This window comes from Cotesia glomerata, linkage group LG9 (assembly GCF_020080835.1).
Source record: "Cotesia glomerata isolate CgM1 linkage group LG9, MPM_Cglom_v2.3, whole genome shotgun sequence".
Taxonomy (NCBI): domain Eukaryota; kingdom Metazoa; phylum Arthropoda; class Insecta; order Hymenoptera; family Braconidae; genus Cotesia; species Cotesia glomerata.
This window is the reverse complement of record NC_058166.1, coordinates 18,354,880-18,364,518: the sequence shown is the minus strand read 5'-3', so window position 1 is coordinate 18,364,518 and position 9,639 is coordinate 18,354,880. Positions and strand designations below refer to the sequence as shown.

At 24.7% G+C, this 9,639-nt stretch overlaps 2 protein-coding genes across 3 annotated transcripts; both read right to left on the bottom strand.

Annotated features, from left to right (window-relative positions):
- Nucleotides 1–36: 36 nt before the first annotated feature.
- On the bottom strand, nt 37–3,952 carry LOC123271617 (vesicle transport protein SEC20). Of its 2 annotated transcripts, XM_044738011.1 has the most exons (4): nt 3,636–3,951; nt 2,979–3,393; nt 1,714–1,897; nt 37–631 (listed from the first exon to the last, which is right to left on the bottom strand). In XM_044738011.1, exons 1-4 carry the CDS (start codon nt 3,714–3,716, stop codon nt 628–630), a joined length of 684 nt encoding a protein of 227 aa, XP_044593946.1. In that variant the 5' UTR covers nt 3,717–3,951; the 3' UTR covers nt 37–627. The 2 variants fall into 2 exon arrangements, with proteins under 2 accessions (XP_044593946.1, XP_044593947.1); XM_044738012.1 differs by lacking the exon at nt 37–631 and having other exon boundaries at nt 1,710–1,897; nt 3,636–3,952.
- Nucleotides 3,953–4,560: 608 nt separating this feature from the next.
- LOC123271614 (isocitrate dehydrogenase [NAD] subunit beta, mitochondrial) lies at nt 4,561–8,557 on the bottom strand. Its single transcript, XM_044738005.1, has 6 exons — nt 8,410–8,557; nt 8,183–8,242; nt 7,857–8,066; nt 5,897–6,288; nt 5,628–5,817; nt 4,561–5,056 (listed from the first exon to the last, which is right to left on the bottom strand). The coding sequence occupies exons 1-6, from the start codon at nt 8,449–8,451 to the stop codon at nt 4,826–4,828; spliced, it is 1,125 nt and encodes a 374-aa protein (XP_044593940.1). The 5' UTR covers nt 8,452–8,557; the 3' UTR covers nt 4,561–4,825.
- Between the last annotated feature and the right edge of the window lie 1,082 nt (nt 8,558–9,639).

Sequence of the window (9,639 nt, the reverse complement as noted above, 5' to 3'; positions counted from 1 at the left end):
TGAATGATATATATATAAATAATAATAATAATAAAATTATAAAACAATTGTCTTTATTAACGCGATAAAACTTACGATATATAAATATATGTACGTTTACAAAAGAACAATGCGAATGTACAGGTAAGCTTTATGTACATTTAAAAGAGAAACAATAACATTCACATCGGTGTGCTCGTCGAATTGCTAAATTCACAAAACAAAAACGTTTTTTATTTGCGTTGGTAATAAGGAGTATAATATAGTTATATTTAAATAATTATTTATCACAATATATTAATTAATTGATTGATTAATTAACTAATAGATGTTTTTATATTAATATTAGTATCAGTGGTATTTAGTTGATTATTTTTATTTAGTTTAAATGAACCCGATGAGATACTTTCACCAGGGACAAGCGGCGTAAGGCACTTGTCCAGGAAATGCAAAGCCACCTGGATTTATTGTTCTGCAAATATCCCTCCAACGTTCTTTACCACCGCTTTTGCTTTTACGTTTTAAATCGTTGTCAGTTGTCGGACGATAACCAGAAAATAATCTATTCCATAGTGGGACTGCTGATCCACATGCCAATAGGAACATTAGTATTAAAATCAGCTTCATTTTTTTTTTCTAAGTATTTATTTACCTGAAAATAAGAAAAAAAATTTAATTATTATTACATTAATTAAATTATTTAAAGTAATTTATTTATAAAAAATATATTTGTAATAATAACAATATTAATTACAAAATTTATTATTATTATTATTACGTCTTATTTTTTAATACAATCAATAATAATAATAATAATAATAATTTTAAGTCATAATAATAAAATTTACTATTATTATTATTATCATTATTACTGTTATTAATACATCTATTTTTTAAATACAATTAATAATAATAATAATAATAATAATAATAATAATAAATAATAATTTAAAAAAATTTATAATTATTAATAATAAAAAAAAAAATTTTTCAACCTTATGAAGTTTGTCAGAAGTAATATCTAGTAATGAAGAAATTTGTAATAAATACTCGTTATATACTTGTACGTTTCAGCCCTACCACGCGGAACATCAACTAGAATCCATTGAACAATCCCGCGGATCAAAAATAAAATTAATATACAAATATATATTATAAAAGAAAAACTCTACGTCATGTTGATTCCCCCAATGTCCTTGGAGTATGGAATATCTGAATAAGTCTACGGACTTTTAAATATACATACATATATATATATATGTAATTTATAATAAATAACAAATCTACAGGCTTTCCGGGTGGATTCAGCAGGACAATTTTAGCAAGTCAAATCACGAAATTCCGTGACGTAGTTCTTTTAGTCCTGGATTAACATCTACGTCATACATAGATTAAAATTATACTTTAACTTCCGGCTAGTTAAAAATTAATTAAAAAAACAGTGGGCTCAATGTCAACAAGATTGTTTCACAATAAATCCCTACGACTTAATATTCAATATAATATAATTATAATTCAAAGTTCAATAACTGTTTACTTAAAACAGCGCAACTGAACTGTAACTATCGAATTAAAGTGATATATTATTTCGGTCAGGGTCAGGAGCGATAGCGTCACCAAGATAATCAATCAAGGGCTTCTAAATTTATTTCAAATAATATATAACCGTAATAGTAATCACTTTTTTATTGACTTTTATATTAATAATTATTGATTATTAATTATTGGTCTTACCAAAGTCTTTTTTGTAAAATATACGCTACGCAAGCAAGGAAAAATATGAAGGCTAATATCAGTAACGCTTTATCAGTTACTTCACGCCGGCCGTACTTCCCTAATAATTTTCCTGATAGAATTATTGCTTGCTGCTGTTGCTCTAGCTCGTCTTTCGTTCCGTTTACTTTGTCCGATGAAATTACTGGAAAAAAAAATCACATTTAGTAACAAGAAATAATTAAAATAAAACTAGCAATCTTGCAGTCACTATGTGACTGCTGTGACTTGTAAACTATTACATGATGAATTTTGTTAAATTGCACTGTATTTTCTTAACTATTAACATTTTTAAAGATATAAGCTCATTCCGATGTTACACTCATCAAGAGCTTTTATTTGAGTACCCACATGCATTTTTGATATATTTTTCATATATACATATATGTAATATAAATAAATATATAAAATATATGAAAATTTAATGTGGGTACTCAAATGAAAGGTCTCGATGAGTGTAACATCAGAATGAGCTTATATCTTTAAAAATGTCAATAATTAACAAATGACCTTGTATCTTGAGAACCATTGACATTTTTAAAGATATAAGCTCATCCCGATGTTACACTCATTGAAACCTTTCATTTGAGTACCCACATCAATTTTTCATATATTTTATATATTTATATATTTCACAAATACCATATATATATAAAATATATAAAAATTGCCATGTGGGTACTCAAATGAAAGGTCTTGATGAGTGTAACATCGGGATGAGCTTATATCCTTAAAAATGTCAATAATTAAGAAATTATATTGTATTTTATTAACTATTGCCAGTTTTAAAGATATAAGCTCATCCTGATGTTACACTCATCACGAGCTTTCATTTGAGTACCCACATGCATTTTTTATATATTTTTCATATATACATGTATGTAATATATATATATATATATATATATATATATATATATATATATATATATATATATATATATATATATATATATATATATATATATATATATATAAAATATATGAAAAATATGATATGGGTACTCAAATTAAAGGTCTCGACGAGCGTAACATCAGGATGAGCTTGTATCTTTAAAAATATCAATTGTCCACATGATACAAAATAATTTCTTAAATATGTTTGCAATGACACTAAATTTCACTAAAAAAACCGATTTTGTCATGTGACTATCCTTGAAATTAAAAATTTTCAGATGTCTCTAAATTTTAATATCTTAAAAATAATTATTAAAAAAAATAATTACCCAGAGTGTCCAAAGTATCAGCACTTCTCTGGCTGGTTTCAGCCAAAGTTCTCGAAATGCTGAGCAGCCTATCAGTGGCCAAACTTGCGGTATCAGCAAGACCTCTTTTATCTCGTCTCTTTCTCAACATCCTCTGCTGCTCCTCTGACGTGGACATCAATTCATCTTTGGCCATTTTGTCAATTACACAAGCACCGACGATATTTGCTTTTTTGAAAGCCGCCAACGCAAACACCAGTTGGCTCTTGCGTTTCTCCACTTCTTGCATCAGCTCGGCTTTCTTCTTAACATTTATTTCAGTCTCTGCTAATTGTACTAATTTGTCAATACTGTTTCGTAGATCAGCGATCCTCGTCCTGCCATCGGCGTTCAAGTCTTTTAACAATTCCAGCGGGCCAGTGCATTGTTGAATGTCCTGATAGAAAAATGACAGATTTATATGAAAATTAATTCAGCAGACATTTAAAAAATTTTTAAAATTTTGCTGAGAAATAAATTATTACAAAAAAAATTAGGAAAAAAAAATTGACAGAGAAATTTTAAAAAATTAAATAAGTGACTGCTAACTTTAATGTCATCAGATTTATTAACCTAAAATTTTTATTTTCCACTTATAAATAATTATATTGACTTAAATAATAATAATTATTATTTTACCTGGATGATAGCTGTCACCAGAAGATGATTTTTAACTATTTCTTGGCGTATTACTGCTAACAGATGATCTTCAGTGTTCATTATTTATAATTAATAATTTTTTGACACTTTGAAAATTTTTCATCGAAACTTTTAACAAACTCACTAATAATATTATCAATTTTCAATCAGCTGATTTTATTTATTTATTTATTTATTGTTAAATATTACACTTAAATATTTTTAATTACGGTATTTTTTTTTTTTTTTATTACAATATGACGAGTGGTAAATTTATGACCGACCAGTTTACGAATTGTCACCATCGAACTGACATCTGCTGTCAAAATAATAAAGTTACATAATTTTAAGAATTGTTTTAATAAAATAAATTAAGTAAAAAAAAAATTGACATGTAGAAATTTAGAAATTTTAATAAATTAAAAATGCAATTGTTTAAAAATCATTTTTTGGAACAAATTTACTTGCTAAATAAAATAAAAAAATTATGATTTTAAAGTTAGCTCTTGACTATTTTTTAATTTTATTTAACAAAAAAATTTGTTCTGAAAAATTATTTTTAGAAAATTGCATTTTTAATTTACTAAAATTTCTAAATATCCATTTTTTTTATGCAACAATTTATTTATTAGAAAAATTATTAAAATTTATATTTATAATACTAAAGTTAATTAGCCGACATTTTTAATTTTTTGTTTTTTTTTTAATAATTAAATTATAAAAAAAAAATATTTTTAAAAAATTGCACTTATAATTTTTCAAGTTTTTTACAAATGAAAATTTTTTTTTAATAATTTTTTCAATAAAAAATATAAAAATTTTTAAATGTCGGCTAACTTAATTTTCATCGATATTTTTATAATTTTTATTTGCTCGAAAAATAATTAAATATTTACACAATTAATTTAAATAAATAAAAAAAAAATTTTTTTAATTTTTTTTCACCGAATTTATTACTTAATGATAAAATTACATTTCTCATAACACATCACACAAAATGGTAAGTCGAGACACATAAATAAATTTTCTGATAACCTATTTTAAATTTGTCAATAAATCTATTTTATTTTAGTTAATTATGCTTGCAAGAGTCTATTGCCTCCTACGCTTGAATTTCCACAAGCTTTTATCCGGTCAAATAAATATTTTATAATTATAATTATTAACAACAAGTAACTAGTGACTTCAATTTAACGAAGAGCGCTGATGACAGCTTGAGTGAAGTCCGTGGTTGAATTTTGTCCTCCCAAGTCCTTCGTGCGTACTTTACCCTCGTTTAACACGCGGTTAAGAGCCTCGCGGATTTGCACTGCGTAACGCTTCAAGTTGATGTGGTTTAATAATTTGACACCGCATAAAATCAGGGCTGTTGGATTGGCGACGTTTTTACCAACTGCTTCGGAGTATGTGTGTCTCGCACCCTAAATAAAAAATAATTATTTAATACAATAAATAAATAAATTAATAAAATAATCATTTTAAATTTTAGTCAATCAGATAAATTGAAATTAAGACTTTAATTTTTTTTTTCTAAATTTTAAAAATAAACTTATAAATTTAAGCTCTTAATTTAATATTAAAATTGAGACAAAAAATTTTTTCTAAATTTTTTAATTAATAAATTATGGCAAGAAAAATTTATTTAAAAAATTCTATTTTTATAATTAAAAAAAAAATAATAAATGCAATTTTTAAAAAATTATAAATGTAATTTTTAAAAAATTATAAATGTAATTTTTAAAAAATTATAAATGTAATTTTTAAAAAATTATAAATGTAATTTTTAAAAAATTATAAATGTAATTTTTAAAAAATTATAAATTTAATTTTTAAAAAATTTTAAATGCAATTTTTTATAAATAATTTTTTAGGCATAATTTATATTAAAAAAAAATTTTTTAATTTTTTAAGAAACTAATAAAATAAATAAAAATGTTTTTGATTGACTTAAAAGATAAATAATTAAATTAAATGAAGAAAAAAATAATTTACTGGTTCAAAAACGACGCATTCAGCACTATAACTTGCACCAGCAACAACTCCAGCACCTCCAACTAATCCAGATGCAATATTATCAACAATATTACCATACAAATTAGGAGTTACCATAACATCAAATTGATGAGGGTTTGATACCATTTGCATGGTGCAATTATCAACAATCATTGTTTCGAATTCAATTCTAAAATAAATAAATAAATATTATTAATCAATAAAATTTTTTTAACTTTGTAGATTATTAAATTAAATTAAAAAATTACTTGGGGTATAACTTGGCGATTTCCTGACAAGATTTCAAAAACAATCCATCACCAAGTTTCATGATATTGGCTTTGTGGACACAAGTAACCTTCTTGCGGTTATTTTTTACAGCGTAATCAAACGCGAACTTGGCAATTCTCTGGGACTTGGTAGCTGTTACTATTTTCAAGCACTCGACGACGCCTTTTACGCACTCGTGCTCCAAAGCTGAGTACTCTCCCTCAGACTGCTCTCGGATTATCACACAGTCGACGTTCTTGTGACGGGAGTTTACTCCTGGCAGCGATTTTACGTGAACTACGTTTGAGTACAAGTCTAGCTTGTTTCTCAGCTTCATGTTCAGGGTTTGCAGTTCACCAGTATGCGAATGGTCTGGTGTTGCTAGGATTCCCTGTTGGATAAAATTACCAAAATATTTTTATTTTTATCTTTAGATACTTTTATATGTATCTCTAGATACATAATTAAGAAATGACCTTGTATCTCGTGGACTATTGACATTTTTAAAGATATAAGCTGATCATGATGTTATATTCATCAAGACCTTTCATTTGAGTACCCACATCGATTTTTTATATATTTCATATATTTATCTATATTATATATATGTATATATGAAAAATATATCATAAATGCATGTGGGTACTCAAATAAAAGCTCTTGATGAGTGTAACATCATAATGAGCTTATATCTTCAAAAATGTCAATAGTTCACGAGATACAAGGTCATTTCTTGATTATTGACTTTATTAAAGATATAAGCTCATCCAGATTTTACACTCATCGAGACCTTTCATTTGAGTACCCACATTAATTTTTTATATATTTCATATATTTATATATATGTATATATGAAAAATAAATCAAAAATGCATGTGGGTACTCAAATAAAAGCTCTTGATGAGTGTAACATCATAATGAGCTTATATCTTCAAAAATGTCAATAGTTCTCGAGATACAAGGACATTTCTTAATTACTGACATTTTTAAAGATATAAACTCATCCCGATGTTACACTCATTGAGACCTTTCATTTGAGTACCCACATCAATTTTTTATATATTTAATATATTTATATATATTATATATGTATATATAAAAAATATATAAAAAATGCATGTGGGTACTCAAATGAAAGGTCTCGATGAGTGTAACATCGGGATGAGCTTATATTTTTGAAAATGTCAATAGTTCACGAGATACAAGGTCATTTCTTGATTATTGACTTTATTAAAGATATAAGCTCATCCAGATGTTACACTCATCGAGACCTTTCATTTGAGTACCCACATCAATTTTTTATATATTTCATATATTTATATATATGTATATATGAAAAATAAATAAAAAATGCATGTGGGTACTCAAATAAAAGCTCTTGATGAGTGTAACATCGGGATGAGCTTATATCTTTAAAAATGTCAATGGTTCTCAAGATACAAGGTCATTTGTTAATTATTGACATTTTTAAAGATATAAGCTCATTCTGATGTTACACTCATCGAGACCTTTCATTTGAGTACCCACATTAAATTTTCATATATTTTATATATTTATATATATTACATATATGTATATATGAAAAATATATGAAAAATGCATGTGAGTACTCAAATGAAAGCTCTTGATGAGTGTAACATCATGATGAGCTTATATTTATAAAAACGTCAATACTTAGAAAAGTACAATACGATTTAACAAAAGTATTATTTAAAAAAAAAATAATATTGTAATGAAGAGACAATTGATTATATTTATAAATTTTTTAACCAATAAATGAAATTTATTTAGAAGCTTTTAAAAAATTTTAATTAAATTCTTTTTAAGTAATTTTTTAGACCTTATTTTTTTTTCAAAAAAAGTTATAAAGTGTCTGTTAATTTTAGTGTCATAAAAAAAAATCTTAGTCAATAAATACTCCATTCAATTTTAGAGTAAAAATTAACAATATTTATTTACCTTCAAACATACTCTATTCCTCGCAATACTGTTTGAAACTTGTTCAAGAGGAGCACTTAAAGTAGGATTTACTTCTGACAAAAAGTAAGGCTCAAATTCAACTGGAACATTGGCAGCTTTAAATACTTGCTGAACTGATAATACTAATTCAGGACCAACACCATCACCGGGTATCAATGTACACTTGGTTTTACCTTCTTGTTCAACCAGCTGCAAAAAAAATGAGTAAAATAGTAAATAATTTACGGGAATAAATAACTACCATACCACCCTAACAATCAATGACATAATCTAATAGAAAAAATCCAATATCTACTTAAACGTACTGATTCCTGGTGGTGCACTTTGCTGGCACTGAAACTCCGGACTGCACCATTTTGGGCTGTCTAAAAAAATATCAATCTTAAATAATAATAAATAAATTAATTAAAAATATAATAAGCACAGGTTGCATAAACAATTTATAATTGATCACATAAATAGTAAATAATAATACTTATCACAAAAATAATTATTTATATTTATTTTAACAGTAAGAAGACGATAATGGTACCTTTGACAATACTTTGCAAACATTTCTCATCAATAAAGCCATTTTTTAGATAAATATTGAGCCCTGGATTTTTTTTGGAGTAAATTTTAGCCAGTGAAGAGCACAGGACAGAGGAGAAGCCTCAAGAATTGGTGTAAAATTATAATACACTAGTTTCAGCGCCTCTGGTGAGTTTTATTATAACTAAATCATCAATGGCGGACATTTTGACAGTTTAATTTAATTCTAAGTTTATTTTATTATTTTTTTATGAAAAAAAAATGCAAAATTACAAAATTTTTATCGAATTACTCTTAAAATTTGTTTTGTAATTAATTATTAATTAAAAATTAAAAGTAAGTACCTTTTAATTTAATATTGAACAATTGATACTAAAGTTAGCCGACGTTCTTTTAATTTTTTGACTGTTTTTATTAATTAAATTAGAACGAAAAAAATATTTTTAAAAAATTGCACTTTAAGTTTTTCACGTTTTTACAAACAAAAATTTTTTTTTCTCATTTTTTTGTAATAATTTTTTTTAATAAAAAAAATCATAACAATTTTTAGATTTTAAAAAATTATTGTAATGAAAATTTTTTTTTTTAATTTCCAATTGTTAATTTTTTTTTTAATTGTAACATGTAGAATTTTTTAATAAAATTTTTTTTTTATAATAATTATGTATGAAAATTAAATTAGCCGACATCTGAAAATTTTTGTAATTTATTTATTTATTTTATAGAAAAATTATTTTTAAAAAATTAAAAGAAAAAATTTCACATGTAGAAAATTTAAAAAACTATACGTGCAATTTTTTAAAAATTATTTTTAGTTCTAATTTAATTAATAAAAAACAGTCAAAAATTGATGAACGTCTGCTAATTTAAATGATATTAAAGGTAGGAGACATTAAAGAATTTTTTAATTTTTTTTAACAAACAAATTTGTTCCAAAAATGAAAATTAATTTAGCAGATATTCTATAATTTTAAGAATTTTTTTAACAAATAAATTATGTCAAAGAAAATGAGAAAAAAAATTGACATTTAGATAATTGAAAAATAAAAATGCAATTTTTTTAGAAATAATTGTTCGGAGCAAATTTATTTATTAAAAAAAATTAGAAAATGGTCAAGCGACTGCTAACTTTAATGTCATGTTCCAAAAAATAATTAAAAAAAATTGCATTTTTTATTTATTTAAATTTCTACATGTCAATTTTTATTTCTAATTTCTTTTGGCATAATTT